This window comes from Cherax quadricarinatus, chromosome 11, assembly GCF_038502225.1.
Source record: "Cherax quadricarinatus isolate ZL_2023a chromosome 11, ASM3850222v1, whole genome shotgun sequence".
Taxonomy (NCBI): Eukaryota; Metazoa; Arthropoda; class Malacostraca; order Decapoda; family Parastacidae; genus Cherax; species Cherax quadricarinatus.
In genome coordinates, this window is record NC_091302.1 from 43,784,485 (window position 1) to 43,801,188 (window position 16,704).

Genomic DNA, 16,704 nt, shown 5'->3' on the forward strand with positions numbered 1-16,704 from the left:
TTAACAGCAATTTTTACATTAGCTACTGTTGTGTCAGGATTGTCAACATTATCATTATTATCAATATTATCATATAGACCTTTACAGATGACTATATGGTGTCTTCCTTTGTGACATTGATTACAGAAGTTTAATTTGGCATAACAATCCTTTACATTGTGATTACCTAAACATCTGTTACATCTGTCAAGTTCCTCCAATCTTTCAACTTCATCATTCCATGAATTGTATGCATTGAAGAAAAGATAATCTCTCTTTTCTCTGACTGGTTTCTTATTAACTGGGCTACTCTTTGGAGGGTACTTATTCTTCTTACCTTGTTGAGAATCATTATTTCTGATTCTTGCTACTTGATATGCACCTATGCAACTCTTTTTTAGGAAATGAATTTTGATTATTACTATTAGGATAATTTCTCCCTTTGTGAAACTTGACAGGTACCTCAGAATTATTATGTGTTGCATCTTTAAAATGAGTTAGTTGGCTGGTCTGCAACTGCACAATTAATTCTTGTAGACCTAGTCTTATTTCCTCCAGACCAAAATAACCCTTGTTATATTTGTTGGAGAGCCATTCAAGTGTTTTATAGTTAAATTTATTCTGTACATTGGCACTCAATAACCAGTCTGATTCCTTCAGATTATATTTATTAATTAATGCTTTGAGAGTGCTCTCCAGTTTAACTCTAAACTGCTGTAAACCTTTGTAAGTGTGATCTGGAGATTTTAAATTAATAATGATATTCACTAGATCCAACCTACTTTGTTCTATATTACCATAAGTGACTTTCAACAAGTCAACTGCTTCCTTGTAAGAGTGATCTACATTGGGAAAGGCTTGTCTGAGTATGTGAGCATCTCCTCTTACCTGTCCTTTGAGGTAAAATAATTTAGTTACACAGGCTAGGTCACTCCTGTTATGCACAGCTGCTTTAAAAATTGACCAAAATTCCTCCCAATTTTCTCCAGGATTAAACACAGGCAAACACAATTCTGGGAGTTTTGGCAAAGACATATTATTTGTTGGAGCAGACTGACCAACTGCCTGGTTTACACATTTTAATTTATTCAAGGCCTGACTTTTACAAGAAAGAATCTTTTCCTCTAATTCATAATACTGATCTACTTCAGTCTCATCTACACAGTTTACTAACAAATCTTCATATTTGTTGTAATATAATTTGTATGAATCATATCTATTACCTAAAGCATCTAAATACAATTTTAAATCATCAGTATTCACAGTTTCTTGATTCATTAATTCCAAGCACTTATTATATGCCTTGGTTACATGAACTTTTCTAGCCTGTAGTGATGCTTTCTTTACTCTGTATTCCATATGTTTGTCTTCTATATTAATTTCCTCATTTTCAGCCATGATGCAATGTATTAAATTCAACTTAATAACACTGATTATGTACTAAATTATGCACTTTATAAAGTTAAATAGTACAACTTACCTTTAAATAAATTCTAGCTACTTGAGCTAAGCAATTACATGTTTAATATAAATTTTAAATGTGCATTAATACAAACTTGGCTCATCAAAATTAATATTATACAAATTAATAAATCCTTGCCAGAATTTTGCATAGCAAAATTAATATACACATTAATAATTAGCTACACATGGCTTATCAATTACACATACACTGACATAAATCTTGGCCAAAATTGGCTTGTCAAATTAATATTATACAAATATAAATCCTTGCCAGAATTTGGCATAGCAAAATTAATATTATACACAATATAATCTTTATCCACACTTGTCTTATCAAATTAGTATTATACAAATTAATATAAACTTAGCCAGACTTGAGCTTAGCTTATCAAAATTAATATTGTAATTATTATAAGCCACTACACATTAAGTAAATTTGTGAACTTAACATCAACCTCCTTCTGTCATTTCACATATAATTATTAAGTAATTAACTAATTAATGACGTCACTAATTACATCCAGTTCGAAGGACCAACGGGCAAATTAAATGTGGAAAATTGCATTTACTTGGATGTATAATTATATACATAACAGTAAATGAACAATGATAACTATTATTTATCAGTTAGACAAGTAGGAATTTGGGACACCTAGGTCGCAAAATATGTCCCCCTTCGATACCTACAACTGTCATATCCACAAGTTGCTCTGGACCTATTAATTAAATGAAATATACATACACCAGGAATACTGGTAAATATATAAATTTGTGGACTGTATATTAAAAATAATAAATGGTTATATATATACACAATTACATAACAGAAGGAAAATATATCTTAATATCACTCACCAATTTGACTGGAGATTAATGTGTATCATACTCAGAAAACCTCACTCTAACTAAATCTATGAAAATAATGCTGGCCAGAATTACACACAAATCTAGAGAGCTTATCTGAGGTTCCTGGAGAGGTCTTGTCCAGTCGCCTGATATCTCAAGTTATGCAGGAATGCATATCCACCAATTTCGCCTCCTATTTGAGAGGTGTCAACACAATTTCAACCTCTAGAGCACGAAAAATTCTTCCCCATTCAACAATGATTCTAATACAAATTAAAAAAATCCAAGATGGCGACTCCTCTGCACAGACTCAGGCTTTCCGTTTTCTATGACATAAATATTATTAAATACAGTATGGCCATCTATTTACATATAAATACTGAATTTCTGGAAAATATATACAGTATTTTCCTCATCTTTGTTATCATTTACTGTTATGTACATAATGAGTTACATTCAGATAAATGCAATTTTCCACATTTAATTAGCCCTTTAGTCCCTCTTGAACCGGAGGTAATTAGTGAAGTCATTAATTAGTTAATTACTTAATAATTATATGTGAAATGACAGAAGGAGGTGGATGTTAAATTCACAAATTTACTGAATGTGTAGTGGATTATAATTGTTACAATATTAATTTTGATAAGTCAAGTCTGGCTAAGTTTATATAAATTTGTATAATATTAATTTGATAAGACAATTCTGGCCAAGATTTATATCAGTGTATGTGTAATTGATAAAAAAAAGTGTGTCTAAAGATTATATTGTGTATAATAATTTTGCTATGCCAAATTCTGGCAAGGATTTATTAATTTGTATAATATTAATTTTGATAAGCCAAGTCTGGCTAAAGGTTTGTATTAATGTACATTTGAAGTTTATATTATTTTCTTGCATGTAATTGCTAAGCTCAAGTAGCTAGGATTTATTTAAAGGTAAGTTGTACTATTTATCTTTATAAGTGCATAATTTAGTACATAATCAGTCTTATTAAGTTGAATTTAATACATTGCATCATGGCTGAAAATGAGGAAATTAATATAGAAGACAAACATATGGAATATAGAGTAAAGAAAGCATCAATACAGGCTAGAAAAGTTCATGTAACCAAGGCATATAATAAGTGCTTGGAATTAATGAATCAAGAAACTGTGAATACTGATGATTTAAAATTGTATTTAGATGCTTTAGGGAATAGATATGATTCATACAAATTATATTACAACAAATGTGAAGGAGATTTGTTAGTAAACTGTGTAGATGAGACTGAAGTAGATCAATATTATGAATTAGAGGAAAAGATTCTTTCTTGTAAAAGTCAGGCCTTGAATAAATTAAAATGTGTAAACCAAGCAGTTAATCAGTCTGCTCCAACAAACAATATGTCTTTGCCAAAACTCCCAGAACTATGTTTACCTGTATTTAATCCTGGTGAAAATTGGGAGGAATATTGGTCAATTTTTAAAGCAGCTGTGCATGACAGGAGTGACCTAGCCTGTGTAACTAAATTATTTTACCTCAAAGGACAGGTAAGAGGAGATGCTCACATACTCATACAAGCCTTTCCCAATGTAGATGATTCTTATAAAGAAGCAGTTGACTTGTTGAAAGTCACTTATGGTAATATAGAACAAAGTAGGTTGGATCTAGTGAATATCATTGTTAATTTAAAATCTCCAGATAACACTTACAAAGGTTTACAGCACTTTAGAGTTAAACTGGAGAGCACTCTCAAAACTTTAAGTAATAAATATAATCTGAAGGAATCAGACTGGTTATTGAGTGCTATGGTACAGAATAAATTAAGCTGTAAAACACTTGAATGGGTCTCCAACAAATATCACAAGGGTTATTTTGGACTGGAGGAAATAAGACTAGGTCTACGAGAATTAATTGTGCAGTTGCAGACCAGCCAACTAACTCATTTTAAAGATGCAATACACAATAACTCTGAGGTATCTGTCAAGTTTCACAAAGAGAAAAATTATCCCAATGTTAATAATCAAATTTCATTTCCTATAAAGAGTTGCATAGGTGCATATCAAGTAGCAAGAATCAGTAATAATGATTCTCCACAAGGTAAGATGAATAGTACCCTCCTAAGAGTAGCCCAGTTAATAAGAAACCAGTCAGAGAAAAGAGAGATTGCCTTTTCTGCAAGGGTACTCAATTATCTAAGAATTGCAATGCATATAATTCATGGAATGATAAAGTTGAAAGATTGGAGGAGCTTGACAGATGTATCAGATGTTTAGGTAATCACAATGTAAAGGATTGTTATGCCAAATTAAACTTCTGTTATCAATGTCACAAAGGAAGACACCATTTAGTCATGTGTAAAGGTCTATATGATAATGTTGATAATAATGATAATGTTGACAATCCTGCCACAACAGTAGCTAATGTAAAAATTGCTGCTAATGTTAATAATGATGGTTTTGTTGAAGTAGCCTTACCTGTGTTACAGGTAAAAATTGATGATAAAAGGCATAAATCAAAAAATGTAAATGCATTATTGGACCAGGGATCCCAGCGTACTTTCATAAAACGCAAATGTCTTGATGGTATGAAAGTACAGATGGGAGATCCCACAACTTTAAAATTATCAGGTTTTCTCTCAGACAAAAGAGCTCAACTGTATGACACTGTTTATGTAACTGTCAGGTTAGGCAATGAGAAAAAACGTGTTAATACAGTAATTGTAGATAGACTTCCAGAGAAAATATTTACTTTCACATAATGTAAATTTAGCACCTTCTGGTGTAAGTGATGATTCTGTAGGCCCAATAAATATTTTGATAGGTAGTGACTATTATGCCTCCTTTGTAAAGGGTATGGTAAAGAAATGTGGTGTCACCCTTTTGAAGACTGCAGGAGGCCATGTAATGTATGGTAGGATTCCTCGTAATAATAATTCATGACTAGAGGAAACTACAAATACCATAACTGTGTGTCTTACTCATGAAGTTGTACCCCAGTATAATTCTTCCATAGAGGATGGTGTTGAGCCAGTGCATAAATTGTGGGAATTAGACAGCATTGGAATAAATGTAAATGAAGAAAGTCCAGACGATTCTTGTACTGAAGAACAATACCTGAGAGATGTAAAATTTGAATCTGGACAATACTGGGTGCGACTTCCGTGACGACTGAACCATCCAAAATTGCCCACTAATTACAGAAGGGCATATGGACAATTAAAGGCTCAGCTCCGCGAACTGAGTAAGACACCAGAATTGTTAACTGCCTATAATGATATAATTGCTGAGCAGTTAATTAATAAATTTATAGAAGAGGTACCTCCTGAGCAAGCCAAAATTTATGGTCACTATTTGCCACATCACAGAGCGAAGAAGGATTCTAAGACCACTCCTCAGAGAATTGTTTAATTGTAGTCCCAGGAGTAACAAAAATGTACCTAGTTTAAATAACTGTTGGATGACAGGTCTGTCCTTGACGGAAAAAATTAGGAGATATCTTATTAAATTTCAGAGTGAAGCATTATGCCTTTATGGCTGACATAAGTAAAGCTTTCCTAAGAGTGGGTTTACAAGAGGCTGACCGGGATTGTACCCGCTTCTTATGGCCTGAGAATCCTAGTGACCCACTTAGCCCTCTGAAAACCTTTCGCTTTAGGAGCATATTATTTGGTGCTACATCCAGTCCGTTCCTACTTCAGGCGACGATAAATGCACACCTTAAACGTATGGGAAGTCCATTGAGTAAAGTAATGAGAAAACAATTTTATGTGGACAATTTCCTGGGTGTGACGTCAACTGAAGAGGAACTGTTAATGACTTATGGAGAGGCTAATAAAATAATGCAAAGTGCAAATATGCCTCTGAGGGAATGGAATAGTAATTCGTCCAAATTAAAGGACAAAATAAGTAAAGATTACCCTGGAGATGAAGTGCCAAAATGTAGTAATGTACTGCGTTTAACTTGGGATACTGAGAGAGATTTGTTAATGTTAAAACCTAATAATTACAGTATGCCCAATAAATTAACTAAAAGAGTTTTGCTTGCTGAAGTTTCCAAATGTTTTGATCCACTAGGTTTAGTGTCACCCCTTACTATAAGAGGGAAATTATTAATTCAGGAAGCATGGAAACTTAAATGTGCTTGGGATGAAATTCTACCTGAGGAATTCATTAACAGGTGCGATGAATTAATTGGTGATTATGAAAAAATTCTAATGTTGGAGTTCCCATGCCAGGTGGCCAATCCAAATGGGAAAAATGTACTCCACATTTTTTGTGATGCTTCAGAATTGGCATATGGAGCAGTCGCTTACCTTCAATGTAATAGTGTTATTTCTCTTGTTATGTCTAAGGCTAAAGTGTCTCGAATTAAATCACGTACCTCGCCTCATTTGGAATTAACAGCCATTTATGTAGGTGTCAAATTAGCTAATTATATAAGAAATAAGTTGCAGGAGGTAAATATTAGTGACACTGTAATTGGTCTGATAATGAGGTATCCTTACAATGGATTCACAATGGAAACAGTAAAATTGTGTACGTACAAAACAGAGTTGCTGAAATTTATCAGATGCAAGAGAAGTATAATAGTTTGGGTCAGCATATGTTAACATTTAATCATATACCTGGTGAGGAGAATCCAGCTGATTTCTTGTCTCGAGGTTTACCTTATGCTAAATTTGTAAATGCTGTATCATGGTTTAAAGGACCGAGCTGGTTGGTAAATAAAGCTAATTGGCCTGTACAAAAGGCATATATTGCTTCTGTTGAAATTACTGTGACCACCGCTCCAATAGTTTGTCCTTCTTTATCCATTGATATAAATAGGTATTCTTCTTTACCCAAACTGATCAAAGTAACTAAGCTGGTGTTTAAATTTCTAAACAAGATAAATATTTCATATAAGTTTTCACATCCTCTTGAATATTGGATAAAGAGGGTACAGTAGGAAATCTATGGATATGAGATTAAATTGATGATGGAAAGAAAAATTGTGAAAGGTTCCATAATAGAGAAATTGGGGCTGTATTTAGAGAACAATGTAATTAGGTGCAGAGGTAGGTTACAAAATGCTGAATTGGGTGATTATGCTAAACACCCTATCTTACTGCCCAAAACTCATCATCTAACAAATTTGATTGTTCTAAATGCCCATAAAAATGTAATGCATGGTGGGGTACAAGATACCTTAAATTGTATTAGGGAAACTTTCTGGATTCCACAAGGATGGCAAAGGGTAAAAAGGGTGATTAAATCTTGTGTAATATGTCGCCGTGTGGATGCCAGATCCTATATGTACCCAGGTCCTCCACCATTGCCAAAGGAGCGTGTACAATTAGTGAAACCATTTGATGTAACAGGTGTAGAATATAGTGGTCCAATAATTTTAACAGGTACTTCAAATGGTGTTCCACTGAAAGTGTATGTGTGTTTGTTCACTTGTACTGCTACTAGGGCGGTTCATTTAGAAGTGGCACAGCACTTGTCTGCAGAACAGTTGATGATTTCGGATGCCACAAATTTTGTAGCAGGTGCTCAACACTTGATAGAATTAAATAATAGTAACGATGTTCAATCTCTGTTAATCCAGCGAGGGTGTACCTGGAAATTTATTACTTCTAGAGCCCCTTGGCAGGGGGGCTGTACGAAAGACTGATAGGCACAGTGAAGAGGTGTCTCCTCAAAGTACTACACCGGAAGAGAATTAATTTGGAAGAATTCCGTGCAGTGTTAGTGGAGGCAGAAAATCGTATAAATAATAGGCCTCTCTCATACATGAGTGATACACCTGAGGCAGATGTATTAACACCTTCTCACCTAATATGTGGAAGGAAATTGGAAGTTGCCCCTGTTTATAGAGATAATCCGGAAGAAAGTGATGAAGATTACAATGATGCGGCAGTGTTGTGTAATAAATTTAAAATGTTAAATAAATTGATCATTGGTCTAATGTGTGGCATAAGGAATATCTTCTTACACTACGTGAACACTTTTATGGTGCGACAGAGACACTAAATCGACAGACCATTCAACCAGGTGACATTGTGTTAATTGACACTGAACAACATCAAACATTGTGGCCCCTGGGCAAAGTATTGACATTGTACCCAGATGCACAAGGTGTTGTCAGGAATGTCAAAGTGTTGTGTCGTGGCCAGGAAAGTTTACACACAATTAATAATTTGATTCCCTTGGAATTAGGTGTTCAATCAAACGTAAATGAAAATCTGAGGGAAAGCGACATGAGTGATATGGAAGATAACGCAGACCAAGTGATGCCGGAAGATGAAATCGTAGTAAGACCTATTAGGAGAACAGCCACTCAAGCCAGAACTGGCTGGAATCGTCTCCTAAAGGAAGGAATAATTTGAATCGTTTAGCAACGAACTCTGGCCGGCCGCAGTGTGGAAAATACTGTATATATTTTCCAGAAATTCAGTATTTATATGTAAATAGATGGCCATACTGTATTTAATAATATTTATGTCATAGAAAACGGAAAGCCTGCGTCTGCGCAGACGAGACTCGCCATCTTGGTTTTGAATTTTGTACAAATGTTGGTGTAATGGGAAGAATTTTTCGTGCTCTAGAGGTTAAAATTGTGTTGACACCTCTCAAATAGTGGGCAAAATTGGTGGATGTGCATTCCTGCATAACTTGAGATATCAGGCGATTGGACAAGACCTCTCCAGGAACCTCAGATAAGCTCTCTAGATTTGTGTGTAATTCTGGCCATCATTATTTTCATAGATTTAGTTAGAGTGAGGTTTTCTGAGTATGATACACATTAATCTCCAGTCAAATTGGTGATATTAAGATATATTTTCCTTCTGTTATGTAATTGTGTATATATATAACCATTTATTATTTTTAATATACAGTCCACAAATTTATATATTTATCAGTATTCCTGGTGTATGTATATTTCATTTAATTAATAGGTCCAGAGCAACTCGTGGTTATGACAGTGGTAGGTATCGAAGGGGGACATTTTTTGCGACCTGGGTGTCCCAAATTCCTACTTGTCTATGTAACTCTGATAAATAATAATTATCTTTGTTATCATTTACTGTTATGTACATAATGAGTTACATTCAGATAAATGCAATTTTCCACATAACTAATATTTTTCAATCTTGTATTTTGCATTAACTGAACTTCATAAAATCCACCTCTACTGGACAAATGACCTAAATTTCTACCTCATCAGTACTGTACAAGTGACCTCTAACACAAACCAACCTAATTTATATTTTTACATGAAGTGCTAAACTCACGTTGGCCATTTGAGTGCTGCCAACCACTACACTAGTAATTACTGAAACAGCACCTTGTTACATATTAGATATTAAAAACTACCAAAATTTATACAAACATTAAAATAAATATCTATACGGCATTTTTTTGTACCATCACAAAAAAAACTTCAATACCATCCAACACACAGAAATATGAAAACGGCATTTTAAAAAATCTACTACAGCATATACTACTCTACATTACTGACGACTCGATGAGCAGCAACCTACGTGTGGTGAGTTCGGGTATTTTGCGCGACTGTGGGTTGATAGTCATGTAAAGTATTTAAGAGCTGCTCACAGTATATACTGTCTGTCTTGACAATATGTACCTACCCTTCCTGGGATTAAATCCGACTAAATCTACTTCACAGACGCTGTATGATCTCTAAGGGTTTAGTGCTTCTAGAATCGCCAATGAAATAAAAATTAATTGGTTGATCTGGCCCTGATCCACCGCGAGGTCTGGTTATGGACTAGGCCGCGGGGGCCTGGAGTTTACCTGGAGAGAGTTCCGGGGGTCAACGCCCCCGCGGCCCGGTCTGTGACCAGGCCTCCTGGTGGATCAGAGCCTGATCAACCAGGCTGTTACTGTTGGCTGCACGCAAACCAACGTACGAGCCACAGCCCGGCTGGTCAGGAACCGACTTTAGGTGCTTGTCCAGTGCCAGCTTGAAGACTGCCAGGGGTCTGTTGGTAATCCCCCTTATGTATGCTGGGAGGCAGTTGAACAGTCTCGGGCCCCTGACACTTATTGTATGGTCTCTTAACGTGCTAGTGACACCCCTGCTTTTCATTGGGGGGATGTTGCATCTTCTGCCAAGTCTTTTGCTTTCGTAGTGAACTCCATAACACCCTCCAGGTATATTCCAAGTATACTGAACCCGGTATCAGGAATGGTATACACACCGGGATTAAAGTAATCCTGACTGATGGCGTACAGGTAAAATGCAGCCTTAATGACTTTTCTGCATTCATTAATTTTTAAATCTAGCCTATGGATAAACAGTTAAAATATGTTCCATATACAAGAAACGGAGAGCAGAAGAACCTGCAAATACGATATGGTTCCTGGTCCATTGTCTACAATGGAAGGGCACAGGGGGTGGGTGGGTAAGAGGAAGATTATATATGTTCTATGCTACCACCCTACTCTATGACAGGTACAGTGTGGGGAATAAAGATTAGTTAATGTTTCCTTGTCATATTTTAAGTACCTTGCGAAGCTTCATTCCTAGTAAGTCTGCAGCCTTGTCGAATCCTGCGTGGACGGTGACACAACCAACTATCTCAGCTTGTTCGATGCCCCTCACCTCACGACCCCAATCACGCATGGCTTTCACTGCCATCAAGATGCTCTCAGAGCCTCCGGATGTTAACTGTAACATACAAATGTAGGAGATGAGTACAGTATGCCTTACAATAGTAAAATCTGTCACCCTCAAACGGAAAGATAAATACTGCTGTGGCATGATAAACATTGTCATGACATACATATTGTCATGGCACAAATAGTGTCATGGCATAAAACTGTCATGGCATAAATACTGCCATAATATGATGAATGTTACCATGGCACGATATGCAGTACTATATACTATCTTACTAGGTATACAGTCCAACTGGAAGGACTGCATCATATTTTAGGAAAAGCATTTGAAAAATATTCTGATAGTAATAAATTCTATATTATAAAAAAATATAATAATGTCATTATAATGAGATACAAACACAAAGCCAGGACATTAAAAAATATTTCTGATACAAAATATTTCAAATCCAATGTAGTATATATAACAAGGATCCTGGCAACTGAATAATGGCAACTCCCATACGTACATAACAAGAACCCTGAATTTCGGCAAAACACAGCAAGGAACATGAATCCTGGCAACTCATACACAATAAGTACCATGAAAGCCTCCTCAAGGGAGGTTCCTTGATGCTGCTGAGGAACTCTTGATCTAAGAAATTGGATCTGCGCTCCAATTCCCTGAATTAAACCCGAATGCCTTCCGCACCCCCCCCCCAGGGCTGTATAATCCCTACGGATTTCGCGCTCCCCATGATAATAAAAGGTAACAGGAAAGTAATAGAATGCGCATACTACATATAAATAGAAGTTTGTAAGATTTGCCTCTCGTCCTGCGTGTTCATAATAGATCAGCAATTATACCAGAGTGCAAAACAATTAAAAATTTTCCATTTCACTCATCTGATAGGACAGAAGTACCTTCCTGGATGGTCACTGTCTAGGACTCTCTACATATGTTGGCAACTTACACATAACAAAGACTGAATCTTTGCAACTTGCACATAACAAAGACCCTGAATCTTAGCAACTCACAAGGATCATGAATCCTGGCAACTTACAAGGACCCTGAATCTTGGCAACTCACAAGGACCATGAGTCTTGGCAACTTACAAGGACCGTGAATCTTGGCAACTTACAAAAACCATTAATCTTGGCAACTCACAAGAACCATGAATCTTGGCAATGCACAAGGGCCATGAATCTTGGCAACTCCTACATATAACAAGGATCCTGAATCTTGGCAACTCACAGATCCACAATGGTTGTCAGTACCATGGAAGAGGGAAATGGTCATCCTCACAATCTCTGCCTCCATCTTCATAACACCGGGAAAAACGTCGGCGTGGAGAGGATTGCTGAGGGCAAACAGGCCAAACATCTGCTCCATCAAGCTGTTGTAGGCAGCATTATCACCAGAAAATGTTCCACCAGACATTTTACCATCTTGCCACTCATACCTACCTGATATGAAATGCGAATTTGATTATTTGTTTTGCATTTATGAAGCTAAACCTGTATTGGTTATCCAGTGAAAGGGTTGTAGAGGTGGAGGTGCCTCTGCCTGCTAACTGTGGCTCTATTTTTAACCCTAGTTCAGGTACAGTAAACTGAATTTTTGCTTTCGGTCAAACTTCTAGTTAAATCTTGAAAGAGGCAACTAGATGAATCAAATATTGGCTAAAAGCAGCCTCTGTATTTATGCACTGAATGAGAAAAGCGTGAGCACCTAATTAAGTGTTGACTAGAACACTACTATTAAGTATAAACTGGAACAATTATATATTGACTGGGGCATCTAATTATGTATTAACAGGAATAAATATTCAGTATTAAAAGATCAGCAAAAGGTTAATTGGAACATTTAAGCTAATTATTAGTTTTAGAATGTAATCAATGTTAAGTGAAACATTTCAGTAATGTTAACTGGCAAACCTAGGCCCGTGTGTTCCAGAAATTATTAAGTGTCTGTTGAAGCTATATTGCAAAGAATAGAAAACAAAATACATAGACAATACAGGAATACGTGTGTAGGTTGATTGTATCTGGTCATAAACACGGATAAATGCTAACAAGATAATTATTAGAGAGGAAACAAACCCTCGGAGAGTAGGGTGGAGGCAGCTTGAAGGACCTGGTCTCTGGTCCAGCCAGTGGGTGGTAGAGCCATCAGTGGCACACGACTGCTGTCTCCTCCAGTATTCTTATATATAGCGCGTTCAATCTCTGTGCCAGACACACAATATATTAGTGTTGACTGTATGCAGTGTTATCTTTACACCGGAATAATTACAGTATTAGACAATTGGTACTTCAAGCTTTCAAAATCTTCCTAATCTTGCCTGGGACGTTCTTTACCACTACTTGCACCAACCTTAGAGTTGTACACTCTCTTAATTAACCTGCATGTCTACAGCCTTTCTAAATCACCAAAACACCTCGACAACCCTTCCTTTGTATAGTATTCACACTGTGCACTGATCTTACACGTGACATTTACACTGCTTTCACTCTCCTTCTTGCTGAAATACTCAAATACCATGTCTCACACCCATATAAAAGTGTTGGCATCACTATCCTCTGGTACATTCCCGTTTTAGCATCACTGACAAGCTTCTGTCTTCCCACAAACTCCTCAATACTAGACCTACCTTCTTTTTTTCACCTACTGTGTAGAGGATAAGGAAGAATGTAAACGGCTCTCACCTGAGCGAGCTTCATCAATTCTCTCAGATATTCTTCGGTTGACAGATGGTATAGTACGTACCATTTTAAATGACCACTTCCTGATGCTCTCCCACACATCTGAAAATAACAATAGCTATCAATCAATGAACTGTATTACACAATTTTCCATTTACCCTGTGCAGTACAGAAAATGATGTACAATACGTGAGTGAAGAACGGACAATACAGACAAATAATATCATACCAAGTTAAAATAACCAGAAACAGTACAAAAATAACATTAAATCATTAACGTTATAAGACTACTAAAAAATTCCTCGAGATCCCTACAGGCAACCTGGAACAGACATACAGAATGAGTAGTTATGAATAGGTTTCCCTTTAGGTCACTATGCAATGTGGGAAATGTCTGTTAAAAAAAAAACTGCTTGCCAAGATGGTAGAACATTGGGTGTTGTGTACACAGTACGTAAACTTTCTCCAAACAATTGTAATAATGTCATGTATTCCTCTCTGCTTTCTATTAAAAAGTGAAAATATTTAAAATTTGTTTTCAAATCGTAAACAATTAGTTTTTACCATAAGTTTATCTTTGTCTATTGGAGACATTTTGTCTTCCAACTCATTCTTTTCAATTCATGGGGAAGTGCCAAACTTACAAGACTCGTGCAGTGCCTGGGGAATGGGAGTAATCAGGTTTGATCCAAGGGGTAGCTCCAGTTCCTAGAAGCAGGAGTCTGTCACCAGCATCAAAGCCAGTCAACAAAGCTGACTAGAGTCCTCTTCAGAAAATCAATGGAAAAAAAAAAAACTTGTCACTGCTTTTATTGGTGACCTCACCAATAAAAAGATCTCATATAATGTCCCCTGTAAAAAAATAGTCTACATCACCCCCTGTGGGCACTGCATGAAAGTTTTCACAAGGAAAATAGATAACTTAACCACAAGAGTTTATGAAGACAAATATGACTGCAGCAGAGATGACATTAGTACAGTAACGCATGTGTTGTACACAGCTGGTCCAGTGGGTTACGCACTGGCCTGGAGTTTTACGACTCACACCATGAGTTCTAACCCCACCCGTACCGTTGTTTGGGAAGTAATAAAATTTAATCCTAGGAACCGGAGGATAACATAAATTCCTAGGATAGAGAGCTCTTCACCAACATCAAAGTACGTTCCTTGAAGAGTGAGAATCGATATTCTTACCTTGTCTGTTATGGTAGAGATTCCTGGTAGTGTAGACAGCGAGAGTTAGAGTGGCTGTGGCTGCTACAATTTGCCACCTCTGGTAGCTGCTCACTCCGTTCTCCAACTGCTCCTCCAACCCTGCAACACCGGAGTCTAGTTATTATCCTTCATTATTTAACTCGATAATAACTGCACTTTGTTACAAGGATACTTGGCAGTAAGTGAGCTCAGAATTGCAAGGTCACGTATCACACATTTTTTAGCTTCATTATTTGACTCACTTCTTTGTGCATTTTATGCAAGCTTTCCATTTCCTGCAACTTTCTGGCCACTGCAATGCATGCTAGCTCACAGCTCATCTGCGCAGTGCTTATTTCATCTTTTAAGCCTAACTAAAATAATGCTAGCTATTTTTCCAAGTGTTTTACAGTTAAGAAATACAAACTTACATTAGCAAAATAAATAAAAATAAAAGACTAAATCTTTAAAAGATAATTTCGATAAACTGAGTAATTGTAGTAACAAGCAGCCCACTGGATATAAAATACTTTGCTTGACTTTACTGGGCTATCCTGGGTTAAATCTACATCATTTTTTTTTTTATTTGCCTGTAACACCGGTATGTCCTCAGATTCATTGTAAAGAGATGCTATATTTGTATGCTATACCTGGAGAAGGTTTCGGGGGTCAACGCCCCCGTGGCCCGGTCTGAGACCAAGCCTCGTGGTGGATCAGGGTCTGATCAACCAGGCTGTTACTGCTGGCCGCACGCAAACTGACGTACGAACCACAGCCCGGCTGGTCAGGTACTGATCTTAGGTGCCTGTCCAGCGCCTTCTTGAGGACAGCCAGGGATATAGTGGTAATCCACCTTATGTATGCTGGAAGGCAGTTGAACAGTTTTGGGCCCCTGACACTTATTGTGTTGTTTCTCGGTGTACTCATGACGCCCCTGCTTTTCTTTGGGGGGAGCTGTATAATCCTACGGGTTTAGCGCTTTTCCTTGAATATAATAATAATCATTTTCATTGGTTGAATGTTGCATCTCCCGACGAGTCTTTTGCTTGCTAGGGATTGATTTTCGTGTGCAAGTTTGGTGCTATGTACACAAAATCTAAATAAAAACTTAATTACTGTACTTACTGACAGATGGATTATATAATTTAATGTTGATAAATGCCATGTAATGGAACTGGGGGGGGGGGAATAAAATCTGACCACACTAACAATAGATTGTATAAAATCTTGAGAGTATCATACAAATAATGTGTGTGAAATGCATGTGTGTAATCACCTGGTTGTGGTTGCAGCGGCCGAGACACAGCTCCTGGCCCCGCCTCTTCACTGATCGCTACTAAGTCCTCTCTGCTTCCAGAGCTTTGTCATACCTCGTCTTAAAGCTATGTATGGTTCCTGCCTCCACTACATCACTTGCTAGGCTATTCCACTTCCTGACGACTCTATGACTGAAGAAATACTTCCTAACATCCCTATGACTCGTCTGAGTCTTCAGCTTTCAGTTGTGACCCCTTGTTTGTGTGTCCCCTCTCTAGAACAATCTGTCTCTGTCTACCTTATCTATTCCACGCAGTATCTTGTATGTCGTTATCATGTCTCCCCTGATGTGCGTGTGTTTGTGTGTGTGTGTGTGTGTGTGTGTGTGTGTGTGTGTGTGTGTGTGTGTGTGTGTGTGTGTTAGTTACCATTTGGTCCTAGGCACATGTCGATTAGACACTAGGCCTGTTGTATGTGTGCGTGTGTGTGTGTTTGTGTGTGTGTGTACTCACCTAATTGTACTTACCTAATTGTGGTTGCAGGGGTCGAGACTAAGCTCCTGGCCCCACCTCTTCACTGATCGCTACTAGGTCCTCTCCCTCTCTGCTTCCTGAGCTTTGTCATACCTCTTCTTAAAACTATGTATGGATGCTGCCTCCACTACGTCACT

The 16,704-nt window shown here is 37.1% G+C and overlaps 1 protein-coding gene across 2 annotated transcripts in view; it reads right to left on the reverse strand.

Moving 5' to 3' along the window:
- The window catches only part of LOC128687474 (sphingosine-1-phosphate lyase-like), a 74,608-nt gene that overhangs the window by 54,990 nt on the left and 2,914 nt on the right, over window positions 1-16,704 (reverse strand). For both annotated transcript variants that reach the window (XM_070084041.1, XM_070084040.1), the window contains exons 2-6: window positions 14,778-14,897; window positions 13,587-13,685; window positions 12,981-13,106; window positions 12,133-12,344; window positions 10,786-10,947 (exon numbers count right to left, since the gene is read on the reverse strand). In XM_070084041.1, the coding sequence (XP_069940142.1) occupies window positions 10,786-10,947; window positions 12,133-12,344; window positions 12,981-13,106; window positions 13,587-13,685; window positions 14,778-14,897 (719 nt within the window). The remainder of the gene's footprint in view (window positions 1-10,785; window positions 10,948-12,132; window positions 12,345-12,980; window positions 13,107-13,586; window positions 13,686-14,777; window positions 14,898-16,704) is intronic.